General features: G+C 41.5%; 1 protein-coding gene and 1 long non-coding RNA gene across 4 annotated transcripts in view; one reads left to right on the top strand and one right to left on the bottom strand.

The window, feature by feature from the left end:
- Positions 1–6904, top strand: part of XRCC4 (X-ray repair cross complementing 4) — a 267010-nt gene extending 260106 nt beyond the window's left edge. For 2 of the 3 annotated variants that reach the window (XM_074995369.1, XM_074995368.1), the window contains exon 8: positions 5998–6904. In XM_074995369.1, coding sequence (XP_074851470.1) covers positions 5998–6106 — 109 coding nt within the window. In that variant the 3' untranslated portion in view covers positions 6107–6904. The remainder of the gene's footprint in view (positions 1–5997) is intronic. The other variant, XR_012645755.1, reaches the window with a different exon arrangement.
- LOC142013667 (uncharacterized) lies at positions 1882–18553 on the bottom strand. Its single transcript, XR_012645756.1, has 3 exons — positions 18329–18553; positions 12116–12217; positions 1882–2360 (listed from the first exon to the last, which is right to left on the bottom strand). It is a non-coding gene; the product is annotated as an uncharacterized LOC142013667 (long non-coding RNA).
- Positions 18554–22342: the final 3789 nt, after the last annotated feature.

Genomic DNA, 22342 nt, shown 5'->3' with positions numbered 1-22342 from the left:
CAAGCCGCTCCCTTAAAGGGCCCCTCCCAGACACAGTTGCACTAAACAACACAAGATCCACAGAGCTGACAACTGGTTGCAGACTCTGTGCCTGCAGCATAGATCCCCAGCTGCCGCAGAAGCAGCCAGAAGCCCTGGGCTAAGGGCTGCTGCCCACGGTGACCATAGAGCCCCGCAGGGGCTGGAGAGAGAGCATCTCTCAACCCCCCAGCTGATGGCCGCCATGGAGGACCCAGCAATTTCGACGTTGCGGGACGCGGATCGTCTACACGGTCCCTACTTTGACGTTGAACGTCGAAGTAGGGCGCTATTCCTATCTCCTCATGAGGTTAGCGACTTCGACGTCTCGCCGCCTAATGTCGAAGTTAACTTCGAAATAGCGCCCGACGCGTGTAGACGCGACGGGCGCTATTTCGAAGTTGGTGCCGCTACTTCGAAGTAGCGTGCACGTGTAGACGCAGCTCTTATGTTTTCTATACCACAAATACACTTTTTTGCTTCTTTTTTATGATAAAAGTTAATCAGAAATCAAATATTTGGCTTTAACATCTTATTTAAAACTTAAATGTCATATGACTTTAATACAGTAATCGTTCTACAATTTCTACACAGGGGCTTTTTTCCAACTTTGCTCGTTCATCATTTCTCTGAACCAAAGAAATTACATACAAGACTCCTGAACTCCGTAGAATTAATGTTCAATTTATTTGCTGACACGTGTTGAGGGGAGAGCTCATCAGCAGTAACTTCTGGGGCTGCTGATTTTGGGCTGTAAGCTTCTAGGGACTCCAGGAGAGGGTTTTTCACTTTATATGGTCAATTGGAAATTTATGGCTTAGGTTTCCCTCTTTCCAGGAACAAATGCCAGAACAGACAAAATCTGGAAAATGGCTGCATGAAAGTGTGCTGAAATCATTAGAGCTCCAATACCTAAACTGAGTTTCTAAGAAGTTTTTCTTAACCAAAAAAACTATATATATAAAATTACTGACTTATACTTTATAACCTTGAATCCATACCAAGGAGAATAGTTGATCATATTAAATCATGTGAACTCCACTTTATCTATGCTTTGAAATTCAACTATGAAAAAAATTGTCTATGATTAACACTCTCAATGCATTTATTTATTTAAACAGTTTTCCCCTCCTCTCATCACATTGCCTTTGCCTTTGTTTCCTTGTCACTTTTTAATTTCTCTCTTTTGAAATAGCTCCATGTAGTCAATATGATGCCTCTTTTTTCTTTAACTAGGAACTTACACTAAAGCGAGATTCTGTCATTGTAGGCTAAGGATCTTAGACCTAACCACAAGGGCTGGGAAGCTTTTAACCATGCCTTTACTTTAAACTCCTTTTCTAATTCTCCTTCCTTAGTAATGACAGTTTTTTCCAGGTGGGGCCATCAGCGAAGCCACCATTAATACCAATAAGATATCAGACTGTTGATAAGTAAAAAATCAGTTTACTTCTTGGCATTAGGTGTTGCCTTTATAACACAATTTCTGCTCCAAACTTCTGAGATGCAATGTGACTCTTTTTAAACTGTTTGAGAGTTCATACCTTTGTTTCTACTTTGAATGAATACTAATTTTCTGTTTGTGGACTACTACTGCCACCTACTTTTTATGATGACTCCAAAAAAGTATATATTAAATCGGATTTTCCTTTAATATTATTTTCTTATACTATTAATAGGCCATTCAATGTCAATCAATGAAAATAAAATGTGATGCAAAACTCTTATGAATCCTCACACCCACAAAAAGAACAGGCATGCCCATACCTTTGAAACTGAAGCTTTCAGCCCCAGCCTGAGATACAACACTGTATCTTGAAGACTGAGGAAAAATCTTGTATCTTTGAAAAATGCACCTTCTGCCATTAAGCATTAAGACAATAACCTAAGTAAAAGGTGAAAATATAACATAACGATTCAAAGATGCAAGTTCATCTCCAAAATTTATTACATTTTCTAGGAAGACTTTTAAAAATATTAATTTACTACAGTATTTATTGCTTTAAATCCCATATTGGAAGCCAAAGTAAAACATCAACAGAAGTGTCAACATACCTTAGTGGGTGGATAAACCAATGTGGCTAAGTGAAGGTACTTTCCCTGTTCCCAGCTTATGTAAATGATATGTTAAGCTTGGCTTTTGTATCAGTTTGGTAGCGTCTGACCTGATTTTATTCTAGTGCAAGTAAAACTATGGAGTCTTTTGCCACTAGGAAGCTCTTCTTCATAATGATGTTTGCTGCAATCACACAAAAACAGTTTTTCTGTTTCAGCCTCCTTCAGAGCTCTCACAAAATTGGCCAAGTGTTCCAGCAGATGTTTGGGATCTCCTCTGGAGGGGTCTGCGTGAACAAAGGAATCAGGAAGTCATTTGAAATAAATGACGTTTATTGAATCCCATAGCTAAGAACAGGAGTCTCAAACTCATGGCCCACAGACTGTCTATGGCCTGAGCAGTTCCACAATCCAGCCCATATGTGGCTGCCAGCACATGAGTCCCTGTGGTCCTGGAAGAGGGGTTGTCCATATCCTTGCCCCTGTCCCAGCCCCTGCTCCACCCCACCCTGCATCTTCCCATCCCTGCTCTGCCTTTTTCTCCCCACATTGCCACTCTGCTCTCAAGTGCCTTGTCCCAAGCCACACGGCCTTGGGGTTTATGAGGAGTCAGGGTGTGGGGCAGCAGCAGGGCTGAGGTGGCAGAGGCTCCCATGGGTTTTAAATCTTGCAAGGCTGCATGAGAAGCCAGGGGACACGTGGGGCAGAGCACATGCAACCCTTCCCCTCCGGAGATCTGCCAGAGCAGAAGTGCCTGCTGGCCCACTAGAAGGATTTGAGCACTAGCAGACTCCAAGGTAAATTGAGTTAGAGACCCCTGGCTTAGACATAAATGCTCTTGTCATTAGGTTGTACAGTGTTATTGTACCACGCTGCAATGCAGTACTTCACTAGTGCTAGTGTATCTGTGTCCTTGCTTTCTTGTGGTTTATCCTTAGATTTGTTTTAAAAAAAAATCCAGTAATTCAGCTACCCTCTTACTAATTGTGGGCCCAAACCTCATCTGGTGTAAATCAGCAGCACATTGGTGACATTAATAGAGTTCTACTGATATATACCTGCAGCAAATCTGGCTTCCTGTTGAATTTAATGCCAGGAAATATGAATTTATCTCATTGGGTTCTGCAGTTTTCTATCTGTGTGAATGAAGTTTAAACTTCCCAAAACACAAGTCTCCAAAAAGTGATCCACCAGGGGAATAATTCCTTTGAAAACTGAAGTCCACACTCCACAGGAGGACTCCTGTGCCTAATGCAGGACCCAATGACTTCAGCGGGACTCCATGTAGGCATAAGGGTTCCCAGTTGTATAAAATTATAAATATAATCACTAGTCCCTAAATAAATCCAAAACTATATTGAAATTTGATGTATTGACTATGGCAACGCTCCAGAGAGCCATATTGGTCTCAGAATATTAGAGTGTCAAGGTGGGTAACTTTATGTCTTTCACTGGACCTGCTTCAGTCAATGAGAAAGACAAGTCTTCAAACAACCCAGAGTTCTTCTTCAAGTGTGGGAAACATACTCAGAGTGACAGCTAAATACCATATGAAAGAGATTGTTTAGTTTCAGTAGCTACATATATTTCTAGGGACCATTCAAGGTGAAGTGGCTAGGTAGCATCTACCCAGGCATAGGAATAAAAAAAAAAGGGGGGGGGGTAAGAGGGGGAAGATAGTGGCTTATTGATTATTATAAGAAGTCATAAATCCAGTGTCTCTGTTCAGTCCATGACTTTTAGTGTCTAGCAAAGTTATGTGTTTAAGATCACCTTTTCATCTTGTGATGGTGTTGTGCGGGTTTCCTTGGAAGACAAGGGCAACGATCACTTTGTGACAAACATTCAACCATAGATGAAAGGGTGGCTTTTTTAATTTTATTCATTTTCTGTGTGAATTCATTCAAGAGTGTAATGGTTGTAGTTTTGAAATTAGTTTGAAAGTATATATAGATAGTTGATGGATAGGGATTTAGGGTCAACGTGTATGGTGGCCTCTAATGGATTTAGTGGTATAATAGTTTAAACCTACCCAATGATGAAAAAACAGTTTACAGCAGGAAAACTTGGGTATCTCAATGTACGTTACAAAGAACATTTTGATTGAATAATTGCTGTTGAGCAACTGATATCTAAATAAAACTGACTTAACACATTGATATTGATCCTACCGGCCAGAGATTATGGACTAAGGGCTAGATTCTGGTGACCTTTTTTAATTATTTCCACTGACTTCTGTTGACACATCGCTCTGCCCACCCATCACCCTATATGACCACATTGCTACCATCAAAATGACCTAATACTTGGATGAGGTCACCTCAAGGATGAAGAATAACTTCTTGAAGATGAATGTCTGAGCAAGACAGATGTAATGCTGGAGGATAAAGAAAAGTATTTTGAAGAGCTTAGAGTCAAGGTTCAGTCTCCATTGGCTGAAGATTACATACTCACAACTGGTCAAGTCAGACTGTAACTTAGGAGTGCTCCTGGCTTTCTTGCCGACATTAACATTCCACAGAGCAGCACTTAACACTTTATGACATCTTCATTTGGCTAGAAGATTTTATCCCATCCTGGCAGATGAGGATCTGGCCTCAGTTCTACGCACACATTTGTCACCTCCTGGCTTGACTACAGCAATAAATTATACCTGGGCATGAAGCCACCAGCACTTAGGAAACGCCAAGCACAGAAATCTGCAGCAAGTCCCCTCAGCAATATCAGCTACCCGGAGCACATAAAACCTGCGCTCCATCTGTATACTGGTTTCCCATGGAAGAGTATCCAGTTCAGGTCAAGATTTCAGTCCTTATCTTTAAGGCACTCAATAATTTGGGCCCAGGTTATCTAAAACTTTTCCAGAAATCCTTGGATGAAAACTATGGTCAGTAATTCTGCTCCTTAGGCACAATGGAACTTTGTACTGTAAGGGTAAAACTCATCTGTGCGGGAGACAGAACTTCCCCATGGAGCTGGTCTGAGACCAGGAATAAATTCCACAGCGACTGAGGACTGTTACAAACTTAACCACCTTCCATTGTGAATGCAAAGTGCTGTTCTTTGAGCTTGTCTTCTCTACCATAAATGCATAGTAATATGTACACTTAAAAACAAACAAACAGGAACACTGCCAAAATAAAACACTACACTACGAACATGGTTGTCTCCCTGGGAACGGTTGAGAGAGAATGAACCACAGAAGTGCTTGGATACTATGATGATGAGCGCAATATAAAAAGCTATGTATAATAGACTAATATAACAGTATGAGAATCTGGTCGTACATTTTAGCTGGACCTCTATATGCGTGCCACTCTGCCTGGGCAAAATGCCCGTGACACACATACTGCCATGGATCACAAGCGTAGACACCCGTATACTGATATAAAATGTCGTACATGGAATGCACACAAGTAGAAGCCAGGGACTTGAAAGTTGTGCCTAAATGTCAAAATTGTGGACCACAGACACAAGTCAAACATCAGGGGAATGAGAAGGGAACAATGTACTATGCATCATTCTGGGTGATAGCAGGAATGGCTTATCAACAGACCTAGCCTGAAACTAACATAAATACTGCACAGCTGCCCCTACGTTTCTTCGCTTTCTTGACTCTATCAAATTCTTCATGTTGGCTCTGCAGGTGGAATTGTAATTTCCAGTGCCCTTAAAGTCATGACAAATTAAATTGAAAAGCAATTAGAGATTAAATTATTATAAGATTATATTTCATCTGCTTGTTTTGACATTTCAGCAAGTAACTAGTAATATTCAAAGGATCTATTTTTCTTATGAGGAGTTTTAATGAAAAGTCTTAGAATAGACTATTAAAGGATTAACTTCCCTTCATGTGTTTGCATCTGATATTTTATTATGTAGCTAAATTTCTTCCAAATGAATTTCTTTTCTTTAAATTTCCAGACTTGATCCTGCCCTGTCAAAGACCTCAGGCAAGCGTCCATCAGAGGTGTCATGCTTGGAAACTCAGAAGAACACTGCTGAGCCAGAGGACCTCTTTGATGACATCTAACTGGGCTTTTTATTCCATTTTTGTTGAGAAACTACTAGAACAAAATTTCTGTTCAGTGCTAGCTGTTAAACCATTCAGTTTAATTAGTCATGGAGTTGAAACCATTATTCAGAGAAGGGTATTTGTAAATGAGGTTGACACATTATTCTAGTCCATTCGTATAATCACATCAGTTGCCAGAATCATTCACTCCAGACACTGGATCTTATCCTTGGATTGATGTGTGGTGCTCTGGAGAGGCCTTAAAATCAGAGGCTCCTATGCCACCATCTCCAGTGGAGGGAGTATGTCTGGGGGATGAGTGCCAAGCCAGGAGAGCTCTACAACCCTAGCATTGGTTGCTCTACTTTACAATGGGGACAAGCTGATGGCTTAAAGCCACCTTGTACTTCCCTCCCAATCCGACCATTACCCTCTTTCCCAAGGTGCACAATGTGCAGTCCAGAGACTGGACTGTTCTCCACATTATTGAGGTGTTTATGCTAAAAGAAAAGATTTAGAAAGTGTACCTTACAATGGAAAACACCTGTGTTTCTAGCTTGTTCCTTAAAGCACTCAAAGGCCACCTTTGTAGCATGAACATAGCTTTACTTTGCATTCTGAGATGTATTTGTTGGAATAAAATGGCTGTAAATTGACAGTCTATTTTTTCAAATATTGAATATTGTCAAAATCATTATTCTTCTGTCCTGAGGCACTGACCTAGCCTTTTAAAATAGTCATTTATGTAATGCTTTGCTTTTTCCCCCTCTTATAAAAAGAATAAATGCACCTTTTCTGGGGTTTTTTTTGTTTGTTTTCTTGCTTGTTTTTATTTTTCACATTGGGAGCCGTAAATGTTAAGGGGTTAGTTGGCAAAGTTAATGGCCAACCTTTTTCTGCCTGAAAAAGCCAAGTTCATTTGCATTACAAATTTAAGACCTGGCCCTACATGCTGACACGGATATGGACCAGCACGTATTGGCTTCATTTTTTTTTTTTTTTTTTGCAAGATCTGGGCCTTGGAAAGGAGTTGCTTGCCCCAACTTCCAGTTAAATTAATAGTGACCAGATCATTTGTTCCATAAAGGTTCCTCCAAATGTTCTCGCACAGTATAGTATTGAAGAATGTGCATGACTTACTTGACTTAAACCCTTGGGGAGCATCAGTCACTAGCAAGTCTTCTCCACTTCACTTCACTCTGTCTTGGGACAAAACTTCTAGCTGACTCGAGGACTGTATCTCCGCTACATTCCCCTTTAGAAGGCCAATTGGAAATGCAAATGAGGTGCTGATTTACCTACCAAGCACCTCGTTTGCATAATGGAAGCCACTTGCTGCTCAGGACGTGCTGTTCTTTGAAAAAACACAAGCAGTGTAGCTGGGTTTGTTCAAAACCAAACCCCATTTTTGATAGAACCATTCTTCCAGAAAATTATGAGAAAGAAGGATTCTTTTGAAAACAGGGTTCGTTTTTGAATTAACCCCATCTACACTGCCTGTTTTTCTTTTCCGAAAACAGCACTTCCGGAACAGTGAGTGGCTGCCATCATGCAAATGAAGTGTGTGATAGGTAAATCAGTACCTTATTTGCATTTCCAATTGGCCGTATTTGCATCCTCCTTCCAAAAGAGGAATGTAGTGTAGACACAGCCTAGGCGTTCCCTAGTTGTTGTCCTCCAATCTCAGTAGATTGTCTCCATGTTATCCAAGGTCTTCCTCTTTTGCGTTTTCCTTGTGGTTTCCATTTGAGCGCTTGAAAGATTATGCTTGATGATGGTTTTCTGAGAGTGTGGCCTAGCCATCCACACTTTCTTCTCTCGCTTTGAACATCAAGTGGTTCTTGTCTTGCTCTGTTCCAAAGCCGAATGTACATAGTCCCACTGAAATCAGTAGGACTACTCACATAATTAAAATTAAGAACTTACTTAGTGCTTTGCTGGGTTGCAGCCTGTGTGCTACATTAGATTTCTGTGGGAACTTGTGGCTGTTCAGAATTTTTGAAAAACTGGCTACTTCAAGTCTGGCTACTTCAACACTTGTGTGTGCACTTAACTCTGAGGAAGCACATGTGTAGAATAAGCTCATGTGCTTAAAATGAATCATCTGTGTCTTTGTAGTGCTGTGGCCTGACTTAGGAGCCTATGTAAGGATTTAAGAGTCTGACTTCAGGCACCCATTTTTGAAAAAAAAAAACTTAGTCACAAAATTTAAAACCAAAAGACTTTACAACAATGTTATAAATCATAAAGTAAAAACATATATGGTGAACATGTTTTGCTTGCTACAAAGGCTTTGTGCCTGAGACATGACAGGACCACAAAAGACTCATTCATACATCAATTCAGAGACTTTGCCTGATTTAAAATCTTTCACTGTTGATCTGACAATGCTTTCAGCAAATGTTTGTATATAGACTCAACTATAGCATTACAATGTTCCATGACCTAACCTGAAATATAAGAGCTGGAATTTATTGTGCCTGAATTTTTAAAAAAAATAGCTAAACAAAGCTGAATGTCCTTCAATATTCCACTCTCAAGAAGCTGTTAGTTTCTACTAATAAAATGCATGAATAGCAACTGTTGCAACTGACAAATGTAATAAATCCCGAGAGAATGTTTAACTTTTCTGAAGGTTTGACCAATCAAGCTGAAAATTGGACAGAAAAACATGTGACATTGAACATCTCTTGCACTGTATGAGCACCCATCATGGGTCAGCCTGGAGTAGTTGCATCTCTGTGCCAGTTTCTTGGTCTCTGGGTCTATATACTAATGATACCCTGCCCCAGTTCACTCTTTATGTATCCATCTCCACTGAGGGCCCATGTGAAAGTGCTCTCTTCTTTGTGAGGCTTAAGAGATGTGAGAAAGAGAGTGACTTTCCTGGCCACCTCCACTGGTAAGGTTAGAAGAAGTTAGAAATTCTACCTAGTGTAATGCCAGAATTTAAGGCTGCCTGGTACAGGTAGAACCTCTGTATGAGGGCACTGGGGATACTGATATCCACCTGGGGACAAATCAGTCCTTCTCCATAGATGTGCAGCTGCCAATAGGCAGAACCAAACACAGGACTTCTGGAGCTTAGACTATGGAAGAGACTCATTCTTCCTCTGCGTAAGTGATCTAAATGCCACTATATGGGACAGTGAACCACACCCAGTAGGCCTGTGGGTTACAGATGCACCCATGATAAGAGCTAATACAGTCCTAGGCTGCATCAGGTGAGGTATATCCAGTAGAGACAGGGAAGTGTTAGTACTGTTAGACTAACTGGTGAGCCCTAATTGGTAATGGTGTGTGTATGCAATTCTGGCCTCTCATGTTTAAGAAAGATGAATTCAGACTGGAACAGATGCAGTGAAGGGCTGCTAGGATGATCTGAGGAAAACCTGCCTTGTGAGAGGAGACACAAAGAGCTTGGTTTGTTTAGCCTCAGCAAAAGACAGCTGATGAGACATGTAACTGCTCTCTAAATGCCAGGCAGGGAGAGGCGGAGTTATTTACCTCCAGTGACTCAGGAACAACTGGATATAAACTGGCCATCGAGTTTAGGACTGAAATTACACAAAAGTTTCTAAGCATTCTAAGAGTGAAATTCTAGAGCAGCCTACACAGGGATCAGTAGTGGGGAGAAAATCTTTAACTGGCTTCAAAACTGAGCTGATTGAGTTTATGGAGGCAGGGTGGGGTTTTGACATTTCCCAGGGTACAGCCTGGACTGATGGAGATCCAGATCCTCTCAGTTCCTCAGCCTGAGGTCCCTTTTACCCTTTTGCACAAGAATCACCTCCAGCTAATGTTAAGGAGACAGAAATAGTGTATGGCCAGGAACCTTAAGCCACTTCTTTACAAAATATAGGTCTTTTGCCCACTATCTCTGTTCTGCCAAAGAGCAGATGTGTAATCAGGTGTCAATCAATATGATCATCTTACCACCTGCCTGAGACAATACTGGCTTGCCCAAAGGGGTCAGCAACCTTTAGCACAAGCCTACCAAGACACTCCGCTGGAGGCTGCGAGCCAATATGTTAACATTGAATGCCCTGCAGCTACCAATGGCCGCAGCCAGTAGGAGCTGTGGGAAGTGGCTCAGGCAGCAGAGATGTGCTGGCCACTGCTTCTCGCACTTCCCATTTCCTGGAGGATTTGCTGTAGCTTAAACACTTTAAAACAGGATTTGAGCACTTCAGTAACTCAGCCAGAGGTTATTGGTCTATTGCAGAAGTAGGTGGGTAAGCTGCTGTGGTCTGCAGTGTGCAGAAGGGCAAACAAGGTGATCATGAGTGTCCCTTCTGGCTTTACATTCACTGAAATCCAGTCTATCCTCAAAACTCTTCCATCACTATAGCTACAAAAGTAAATCTGACCCAATACATCTTATAGTCCAAGCTCAGCAAATACCATTCCCATCTAATCAGTGATGGCTGAGAAGGATCTCTGTAATAGCAGTCCATAACACCTGGACAAAATCTACATCTTTTAGTGGTACCATAAAATGCTACAATCCATGGCAAGAAAAAATTTTGCTGAGAGCTCTTCACGTCAGTCCTTGATTCTGATATGGGGCTGTCACACTGTGTGTATGGAATCACATTGTTATCTCTGCTTCAGGTCGTAGTCACATATAGGTACATGTTTTTAAATGAAGGCTTAATTCTGCAGCTGTGTGGGATTACACAAAAACACAGGACCAAGACTTTGTTTTTATGACTATTAAAACAACTAATTAAAAACCCAGAAAGCTTCCAAGAAGTCAACTAAAGGTAGGAAATTCAGATTTAAAGCTGAAACACCATCCTTCATTGCCCAATTAAGTGTTTTCTTCAGTTTAACCAGTACTTTATAAATGCACACTAAGGAAAAGTTAAATGTGTTACAATTTTACAGTGGGGAGAATGTGCTGTCTTTCATTCATTTTTTTGGACTTCTGCAGTGTTTTATGCTTTAAAAATAACTACTTAGATTATCTGTTTTATGCATAACAATGCATCATTTGAAGTCTGAGTTTGTTCAACAAAACTTTAAGGTTGGAAAGATGTACAGTATTGTTTACAGAGAGAGAAAGAGAAGTGTAATAAACTAAATAGTTGCTGTTTTCTTGAAGGATTGATGCATGAAATAGGGCTTTGAGATAGAAAGATTACCTTGATTTTGAGATAATGTTTTGGCTTTTTCCATTACTGTTTTCAAAAACCATCCTTCATTCTAATATATATAAACCAACGTATGCACTACATATTCAACATATTATTTCTTCTCATTTTGTACCTAGTAACATATAAAATACTGAGTACATACATGACTCTCTTGAAATTCTAAATGCAATACAGTTGACCAAGACAGTTTTACATTACTGCATTCCTACCATTCTATTAGTCTTGGAGTGGGAGTAAAGTCCCATGATCTAAAATTCTAAAGCCCTGCTATGGAATAATTCTGATATTGCTGCAAATTTTTAGCAAAGGGGCCTTTTAAAGAACTTGCCAGCCATACTGTTGGAGGGAAATGAGGAAAAAATAAAACAAAAATGGTATGAAAACAAAAAGTGGATAAAAACACATGCACACACTTTTGGAAAGTCTGGCGGGGGGGACAACAGTAGTGTTTTTCTGAGCAAAACTGAGTTTAGAAAACGAAAGGCAGGAAATTACTGTCCTCAATAAAACAAATACTACATAACTTAGGACCAACCTTTCCATTGGAATCCTTCCTCCACTTCCAGTCACCTTCTACATCTCTCCCATTCAGTTTTTTGGTTCTCAAGTCTGTTGTTCTGTACCATACACCAGTAACTACATTTGTTCTTTCATTCACTCGTCTTCCCTTTGCAGTACCTATGCTTCTCTTACATATCCATTTGGCATCTTTCCATCCTGGTCTTCATCAAGCCTTTTTTCCATTCAATGCTTTCCAGCATCTGGAACTCACTCCCTCTTCTTTCTTCCTGAAATGAACTTCCCATGCCGGGTCAACACCAGAAAACTCGTTTCTTTTTGAGAACACCCCTACTCCCCACACACATACCTGAAAAATGGAAATAATGTAGAAATCCAAAAAGAGGGAGCATTTTCCTTGATTTCTAGGTGCAACAGATCGGGCTGGTCTATCCACCATATACAGCATTGCCTACAGAAAGAGAAAGAAGGCATATTCCAGGAGTATGTTGTTTTTGTAACCATAAATAGCAGAGTGACACCACATGGAACGTGAAAGATGCTTTAGGACATTATGAATATTAATATTATAGAATGGCAACAAATTATGTTAAATGATATGTGAAAAATTGTTATCTGCCAAATATGATAATCCTTTTATATATTTGTATCACCTCTGTATTTTGGGTTACAGATACGTATGGATGTCTGTATCACCAAACTTGTGCTATGCTTCTGGATGCACCTACAGACAGTTTGGTAATGCCTTGCCTAGCCTGCTTGATTGTTCATCAGGGACCATCAGCTATTCCATTGACCCATTGAGAGAGAGTGCTATTCCTTGTAGGTTCAGCAAGGCACGTAGAGGTGCTTCTACAGACACATCTCTAAGACTTCCAGACCATGTGCTGGGCTGCTTGTGTATTGGGATAAAGGGAATAGAAGCCACATGGCAAAAGGAATATAGAAGGCTGCTGCATCTTCTCCAGCTTGTCTTCATTCCTGCTTCTTGCCTATGGAGTAATCTTTGTGCAAATGAAGTTCTCAAAAAAAAAAAAAAGAACTGAACGACCCATCTAAACTGTGGATGTGTTCCAGAGAGATTTTCAAAACTCACCAGGAATGCTAGGATTGTGGTGGACTTAAGTCTTTGTGTGCATGTGACTGCTTAACATTTAGTATCTCTCTTCTGTTCTTTTATTTTTCCTTTTTTATCAACCTGTAGTGTCCAACACGTTAGCCACTAGCCACATGTGGTGAGTTGGCCAATTGAGTGTGGCAAGGTGGCTTGAACAATAAATATCTCTTCAGAATAATGTGGCTAGTTCACTATAGCAGTTCACTATAGTGGCTACTGCTTCAGAACTGGTCAGACACCACAGTTGTAAACCTTTAATTTTAGATGCTGAATGGATGCCTGTCAGCATGGTACTTCAGGTAAGTTCCAGCTTTCTATTAACCTGGTTATGTGGTTGGTCCTTTTGGGGTTAGAAGAACATTTTGTAAAGTGAGCAGAGTTTTTAAAATTACATCTCACTGTACCAGACCCAAGTGCTCATTGGGAACTAGGAACTGAAATTCAGTAAAGAAGGATGTGTGATTTCTTTTCTTGTGTCTTGATAACCAACATGGGGGATCAGAAGTACAGTTTGTGACTGGTTGGAAGTTCAACTTCAGTGTCACCAACCAGTCTTGGGAGCATCTGCTCTCCCTTTTTGCAGCCTGTCCTGACCTTGGCATTTCCAGTTAAGTCCTCCACCCTACAGCTCTCGATCAGTTTTTCTAGAGTCTGGGAAAGTACTCCCATGTACTAAGCAAGTCATAGCTGCCTGCACAGCATGGAAGTGGAAGTATTTTGGGTGAGTAGTTTATTAATGCACTGAAAAAGAAAAGATGAAAGGCAACATGTTGTTTCCTTTCTGTGACAAAGAAGGATCACTATATTTCCATTTTTTTAACCGTTAGTCCTGTTATTTTTGCCATGGAATTGCATTTGATATTAAATTTTCTGTGGTGCTTTCAGCAAAAATATACACTAGAAGAAACTTTTTATATTTAAGATGACTGCATAAAATCCACACACATTTTCCCAGCAGGCTTTAACATAATTGTGAGTTTAGAATATGTAAATCAATTTGTCTCCCACCCTGGCAGTGTAACCTAACAGAGCTCTGGCTCAGTGCTCCAACACCCTGCCTCTTGAGAGGAGCCCAGGGTCTACAATGGAACTATTTGAATGAGTTATGGTTACTTTCATACCAGATCTGCCAGGATCTATGTACACAATTTGTGCATTCTGAGGAGTCCCAAGTCAATGGGCTTACTCACTGTGCAAAGATAAGCACAGCGTAAATCTCCATAAGATCAAGGCTTCTATAGGTGAAGGTTGCTGCCTGAGGACACTTACCAAAAGTCCTCTGGGGCAATCAGGGAAAAACAAAGGATTAAATGGATTTTTTAAATATTAAAACTCCACTGTCTCTAAGTTTTTTCAGGTAGGCTTCTGTGCCATAATTGTATTACAAGGGACCAAAATATACCTTTGCATATGCATGCAAGACTCCTGTCTAGTTCACTGGGATTATAAAATTATAAATGGGTTTCCAACAGAAGAATTTGGTCCATACATTGAAGGTCAACTCCAGCAGTGTCTGCGGTAGTATTTTTACTTTGTTTTATTTTTATATAATGACCATTTCTATAGTGCTCTTTTACCAGAATGCTAAGCATATAAAGTAAGCACTGTGGAAAGTGCCGCTGGGTAAAAAGTGAAGTCAAGTCATCATTTTTATTCTGGTTAATTAAAGAACAGCTGAAAATCCTGTTTCCCATTTTCAGCACATGGTTCCGATTACATCTGTTGAAAAACGAACCCTGGATTTGATCAAAGCATTCACCCTTGTTTTCTCCTGGAGCTCTTAGTTTCCATTTTGCCTTCTGAGCCAGTACAAAGTCCTCTTTCATTTAACAAGATGATTGAAGTGTAGCTTTAAAGATCAATTTTATTTTCACCCAGAGCTGGAGTTCAAGCTGAAAGGGAGACTACGGGCACACACAGTTGTGCTTATGTCCATTGCTGCAGTGTTTCAAGACCATGGAAGAAGGTGAGGGATTACTCTCTGCTGAAGCCAGTTTTCCAGGCATTGTACACACTGAGCTAGGACATCGATTTGCTCAATATGTGAAAGCTGATGAAGGTATTTATATTTTCCTGATGGATTAGGCAGAGCGTCAGTATGGGCAGCCTAACCGAGAGCGCAGCAGAAATCTCTATCCAAACAAATTTCAGTGCAACTCCCACTGCTTATAACGGAGAAAAACCACAGCTTTTACTAAGGTTGCCTCAGACTTTTTGGATATTGTTAGTGTTTTAAAGGAGCAAGGGAAAACTGGTGTCATATGCATCATAAAAATTGGAGATGGAAAAGACCCGCACTATTAGGTCATCTCATACACCTTCTTGCCAATGCTGTGTGGAGAACTGGCTTGAGCAGGCCATGAGACAAGGGACAAATTGTACCAGTACGGCATGGGGCTGTGGGCGGCCATGTGCCTCGAGAAGACTAGTGCCTCCCAGAATCCATGGGGAGTGCAGCTGCTGTGCCACTTCTTAGGGGAATGCAGGACAGCTCCACGCTACTCCACGCTTCCTCCTCCAGGCCTCTTTTGGAGAGGGCGGTGGCCTCAGCTTTTGTGCCTTTGTAGTTATGCCTCCTGGGAGAGCATGGGGGCTGCAATTTAGTTAGGCGTTGAACAGAGGGGGTGTGAAGTGGGAAAAGGCTGTGTGCACCTATTCCTCATACAAATCACACAAGACCAGCCGCCATCTAGCTCAAGAAATGAGTGACAGTGCGCACTCCATCAAGAATGCTCATCCCATATTGTATGCCGGGAAAAGAGCCGCTTTCATGTTCATCTACAAGGGATCCTCGTTATAAGTTGCCTCGCTGTAAGTTGTATCACATCTATGTCATTAATTAATTCAGCTAAGTAAATTCATTGTTCATCACATTGATCCGCACCTACATTGTTTGGGAGTGGAGGGACCAAAAGCCATGAACATAGTGGAGTTCTGTGGTGGCTGGGTGGCAGGCGCTGTACTGCAGGGGCCCTAGAAGGAAGCATGAAGTCACAGGGGATTGGCGGGAAGCTGGGGGAGAGCCGGGGGTGGGGGGGCAGGTGGAGTGCTGTGGGGAGCCAGCGGGGGACCGGCAGGGAGCTGCGGGAAGCCGGTGGGTGGGACTGACAGGGAGCCATATGCAGCTGGAGGGAATTTCAGGGAGCCGCAGGAAGCTGGGGTGGTGGGGAGCCACAGTGGATGGTGGCTGCTAGAACTTGGGTGATCAGTCAGGAGCCAGCTCTGGGGACTGAGGGAAGATGAGTTTCTCTCGTTTGGAAAATTCTCTTATCCGGCTCAGGTCAGGTTCCAGGGGTGCCATATAAGAGAGGTACAACCTGTACAGGTCCTGTACTGTATGGAGTGTGGCCAGGTGGCAGGGGTGTGGGGGGCAGTGCAGGCAGCCACTTTGCTCAGCAAAGGCAGCTGGAGGCAGGGGCAGGCTGTTTTTGCCAGGTTGAAGGGAGGAACACATCTCAAGCTAATTACATCATTCCTTATGGATATTAATCCCCCTTTATAAGTCATTTCACTATAAGTTGCATTTAGGAATGGAACCTGGACTTATAACCAGGATTCCCTGCTACAGTGAATTTCTGGCTCTCTCTTCTGAAGATCTTTATGAATAATACTGATCTCCAACATCGTTGCCACTAAGCTAAGTCTGCCCTGAACACCTTTAACATGTTTTGTTAGCAGATATATAAGGACCTTTCACTCTTAGTTCCACTGGCAACAAGGGAAGATAAACAACCTGTGCTGATTAAATGGGACATGTTCTATGAATCAAATGGAAGAAAAAAAAAAGCCATTGTTTTCATTGTGCAGAGAGCCACTGAAGGGGGATGTGGTTAATCAGAACAGACCCTTTAATGGGACAGCATTGGGAGAATGAATTTCTTTTCTCTGGATTAAAATGTGTATGTGACGTGTTGTTTTAATAGAATACTTGTTAATAACAAAGGCCTGTGTATGGGATGGCCGTGAGACATATCATGATCCTTCTCTGGCCATGATGAAGGATCTTGATGCACTCAGAAACCTATTGATGTTTTGTCTTCAGGCACTGATCAGTTCTGTCTCTCTAGGAACCAGACTGGTAAATCCAACCATGAAGCAGGAAGATTTTATTGAATTGGTTTAGGAGTATTACTCAGAGACAGAAGTCCAGCTGCATGGTCAGTGAATCATCAGAAAGCTGATTCACAATGGCCCAGAAGACCCCTAGGCCAAGATTTCCCAAAGTGAGTAGTGATTTTGAATACCTTCATTTGAGACACACTAGAAGGGCCTGATTTTCAGAGTATGGGTGCATTTCTTTCTCACTTACCATGTAGGGAAGAGGCCAGTGTCCCTTCCCGCTACTGCACTGGAAGGTGTTTTGGGAGGGCACTGATCAGAGTTCTGCTGACTCAGCCTTTATACAGCAAACCCTATGATCTGGTTTGTCCCTCTTATGGGGTGAGCCAAATACACCAACTATAGTATCAAGTAGTTCAACAATACACAGCCCTGTGAAATATACTATGGCTCCTTCGTCATCGTTTCCCTGATGCAGATATTCATCACTGTAGCCCCAGACCTATACACAGGAATAAAGCAAACGAGTCTTGGCCCATAAGTAGTGAGATTTGCTTCTGTGAGAGAGGTGTTCTGAATGGAGAACATTCTGTAACTGTGTTAGTTGCTGTAAATTTTATATTGGAAAAATGAAATCTTACCATATATTAGGTATTGTCTGCAGGGGACTGTTACCAGACATGCTGCAATAAAGTTCACTCCACTCCCTTTTCAACAGTTCCTGCAGTAGCCAAGCACAAGTGTTATATTAGGTGTTACTGTGGTAGATGACTAATTCTCAAACCTGGGTATCTAAAGGTAGGAACCTAAATCAGCACTCAGGAGCCTAATACAAGTATTTAGGGGCGTAATTTTAGGCACCCACATTTCACATTGAAATAAAAATTGACACACCTACAGCACCTTTCAGATGGGGATTTCAAAACTTCTTATAAGTATTTGTTATATTTATCTTCACAGCACCTCTGAGAAGTAAGTGTTGCACAAGGTAAACTGAAGCTATCAAGCATCTTGTCCAAGACCACTCACTGAACATTGAAGAGTCCAGGACTCTTGATAGTCAACCCATAGCTCTCATTAAAAGGTAATTTTCCATCCCATTTACACAGCAGGAAGCTAAAGATATAGTGACCTAATATCAGAGACAGGAGATGTGGACTGTGTGACAGTGTTAACATCCTTTTCTTGGTTACACTCTCTCTCTCTTTCCCTCTGGGATTTCCTCATGTCAAGTAAGATTTCTCCTTGGACACCTATAACGGAGGAGTGTGAAGGTGAGAAATTAGGCCAGTTATAGTAAGAAACACTCATACCTTCACCTGAGGTCTCTTTCTCCAATCATGCTGACACCAGCAGTGCCAGTGAGGGCCTGAGCACACACCTTACCTTGGGCTTTCTGGGTTTCTTCATAGAGATGATGCTTGATTTCAAAGTGATGGGCACCATTCTTGATGGTGGTCCTCCAGGTTGTCCAATCCTCCACCTGTCTCTCCTGGTGCCAGTAGCAGTGTCACACTTTACCAAGACATTCTTAAGGATTTTGCTGTAGTGCTTCTGTGCCCACCGCCAGACCTTGCCCTGGTCCTCTGCTCAGCATAGAGGTCAGCTGGGTTACACACTAGAGAAACACAGGTATATGCTATTGTGTCCAATATGCACCATAGGCTCAGAGAAAAGAAAACCCCCTCAAATATAATCTGCGTTGGGTCAACTATGACTCACTGAACCCAAAGACTGTTTGACCTCATTTCTACCACTAAGTGCAAAACATGTGTAGGAAAGAAACACTCAAAAACCCAGCCCTTGGCTGTACCATAGTCTGTTCATAAAGTCAGCTACTCAAACAGTGCAGCATCTAAGTGTGAGATGGGGAAAAGGGCTGCAAACTCCTAGCTTCTTGAGCCTCTGACTTTCAGTGTTATGACACAGCATTTTCCACAATGCAGATAACAAAGAAAGAGCTGGGAAGTGAAATCAGCTGTCGCCAAGTTATACAAGTAAATATGTAGAAAAATAAGACTGCAGCAACTGAGACATTTAACCTAAACATGTGATAAATGAATCTAGTCTGGTTTTGGGCAATCAGCCTTGTAATGCAAGAGTGTGAAGGAAGCAAAATACCTTTTTTCCTGCTCTTCCAGAAGAGTCGCTCTCTCTCTCTCTCTCTCTCTCTCTCCCCTGACCCCCCTCAGCTAGGCTTTTGGAAGATGTGGCAACTCTCCTACTGACGAATCGTGTGCATTTGTTTAGTCTCACTGGACTGAGGGCAGCAATCAGGCGAGAAGAGAGCAGCCCAACAGGATTACGATTTATAGCAACTTCTCAGTAATAAGCTGCAGTAAGCCTGCTATTAGCCGTTGTGTTTTTAAAGGGTGATTTTTGCCTTTAATTTAATGGTCAGAGTCACAAGTAAGTATATTTCCAAGTTTTGCTTTAAAAACTGCAGCACATGGAACTGATATAAGCACTCCCATGTTACATTTGCTATCAGAACAGCTCCCCCACTAAGACACCAAATCCCCCCTGGGTACACCTGAATGCTGAGAGGCAGGGGTCAGAATCCAAACACACACCTACAGTCTTATTTGTTATTTATCCAGGTAGGATAAAAGCCTACATAAATCCTCATGCCTTGGTGTATATGCCAATTACTACGAACTGGTTATTCCATAATTGCCTATTACAGGTTTTCGAAGGATGAGCTGTTCCTTTAAGAAAGGCCTAGGTTCATGGTGCCTTGTGACTAGTTCATCACCCAGCCCATGAGTTGTAATGGGCACATGTGTCTAGATACCAAGCTTGCTGGTGAATATAAGGGCAGTCTGAGGTCAGTAAGGGAAAAGATTCAAAGGTGATAGGAAGATCTAAGGGGTCTTTAGGGACCAGTTCAATCTGTACCTTGGGGGGTTTGTACCTTCCTCTAGTGCATCTAGTACTGACTGTTGTCACATGGGCCTGCATTCCCCTGCTCACAAAATGGATAGGCTTTCTTTGCCACAAGTTCACATGGACTGAGGAGGAAATGACCCATGGGGCATGTATGTCAGGGCTGAGTATAATAAATGTGAAGTTCAACTTTAAAGGGACATCCCATCTTCTGAACCTCTTGGACTTCCCAGTTGCAAAAGCCAATTTACTTGGGCTGAGGAGAGACTTGGGTCTCACTTTGGTAATGGAGTCCAAAAATGATGCCACTAACCTCAAAGCACTCTGTATGACAGCCCCTGGAAACTCCCACACACATCGACACGGTAAGGCATTTTACTCTCAGCACACAGCAGAAACAGTTAAATGAAATGGAAGTAGAACAAGCAGGAGCAGGAGCCAAGAAAACAAAGCTACATTTTTATAGTGGGTTTCACAATAAGTTTTTTTTCTTTCCTAACTTATAAACAAATTATGGATGCAAAAAAGACATGCCAACTTGAAGTTACTGGGGCACATCTGAGATCTCTCCCTCTATCAGCTGTCGGTATTATGAGTTTGATTCCTGGCTCAGGGGGAAAGGACTTGAGCAGTTGACTGTTGTATCTCATTTAGGCTGGCTGGAGGCTATTATTTTATTATATGTGATTTAATCATAACACCCTTACCTCTTCTCCTACCAACAGCTAGTTGCCAAATAGAAATTATTCCACACCCAGTCTTCCACCAATTACAGCTAGAGTGGAAAATTGCTATTCAACCATTAAATAACACTTTGAAGGGTCCAAACTTACTAATATAAAATGTTTCAATAAATAGTATTGCCAGCAGTGCATTTTTAATTTATCTGGCTATGCTTCTTTGCTGGTTGTGTTTATAATTAATTGGTTTGTTTTGTATAATTGTACATAATACAAAATAATTATTATTATTGCCTTATTTATAATGATTGTAATTGCCTTAATTACACACACAATTATTGTATTGCCTAAAACTAGGAGAGACCGTGGGTAGAATGCTGACCCTGTTGAACTTAATCACAAAACTACCACTGGCTTCCTTGGGGCTGAGAGTTCACCTCAACATTTTAAAAAGTTTTAGGAGCACATAGATTTGAAATTAGGAGTCTCCAATGCTAAGCAGATAGACAATTAAGTCCCATGTGCAGGGGTAGGTGGGAGGTGATTATGGCAGATGTGGTGAATGTTTTTGCTCTGATGCATTCATTTCAAGCTTGGTATAAACAGATTTTTACAGCAGTTCCTTCAGTGCTATTTGCACATGTGAATCTGTTTATTTAAGAAACCAGGAAAAGATGTGCACTGTGTGCAGTTACTAAGCTCCCAAAGTCAAGGATCTCAGTCAAGCACATAGTTGAGAGGTTCATTGACCATGTCTGCCTTGTATAGCTATCCATACAGAACACCACAGCCCTGTCCCAGCATGCACTGGGTTCAGGGTAAGGCCCCCCAAAAGGATTCTCTGGTAGCAGTCCCTTCTCTGGTTATATCAAAGTTCAGGGCAGAAATGCTGAGGCCCAGTCCAGCCTCTATGGACATTAGCAGTTTCAGGTCCACAGAGACAAGATAACTGGGACAGAACCAGAGTAATGTTTGAGGAGGGCTATAAGCTGATGCAACACAAGTGTGCCTCTTGGTGAGTGGATTTAATAACTGATTGCTCGTTTTCAAAGGCCACACTTGCAGGAGATCTTCTCAGCGTGCAAGAGAAAGAGGTTGGAAGAGCAAATAGGAAAAGTCCATTGACAAACAGGTGCAGTGATATGCTGTTAAAGTTTCATCCCACTACACCACTTTCTACCAAGTCTCCGCTGACCCACTGCTCCATGGTGGCGCGATGATGACACTGTGCTTCTGCAGGTACTGCGTTTCAGGTGACTTGCAACTCTTTAGTCCTGTCTACTTGTGGCCATTTAGAATCAAATATTTTAACATAACAGCATCAGGCCTCTGTGCGATATGCCTTGCAGGTGTTCGCTTATTGCAAATGCAGCTGCTAAACTTGTGCATGCAGAGTACTAGTGTTTATCTCTCCAGTTTTCCAGACAGTTGTGTAGTTGCCTATGCACATTTTTGGTAATAAATTACGTACTAACACTAGCCAGTCTTTTAAAAGTAAGACCTATAGATTTTCTGATAGTTGTACCTACAGAGCTTCAATTCTAGTGGTCTTGTCAGATTCTAACTTGCACAATTACATTCTTTCTACCTGAGTTCCCCCCCATTCACTAGCAAATGGCATCCATCTTAACTTCCTGTTTCACACGTGTGTAGTTACGTTCTGTTAAGCAGTTGTCATGTTCTAGCTCCAAACAAGCTATATGTCACTGATGGCCAAAGTGGATTGCTGTTATTTTTTCAATGAAGTGTTTTGGGATAAAATGGCTGTGTTCCTAAGCTACCATTATTATTTTATTTCACTACGATGTATTATAGTCATTGGTTCAGGGAATCT

Source organism: Carettochelys insculpta, chromosome 5 (genome assembly GCF_033958435.1).
Source record: "Carettochelys insculpta isolate YL-2023 chromosome 5, ASM3395843v1, whole genome shotgun sequence".
Classification (NCBI taxonomy): Eukaryota; Metazoa; Chordata; order Testudines; family Carettochelyidae; genus Carettochelys; species Carettochelys insculpta.
This window is presented reverse-complemented; position numbering and strand designations above follow the sequence as displayed.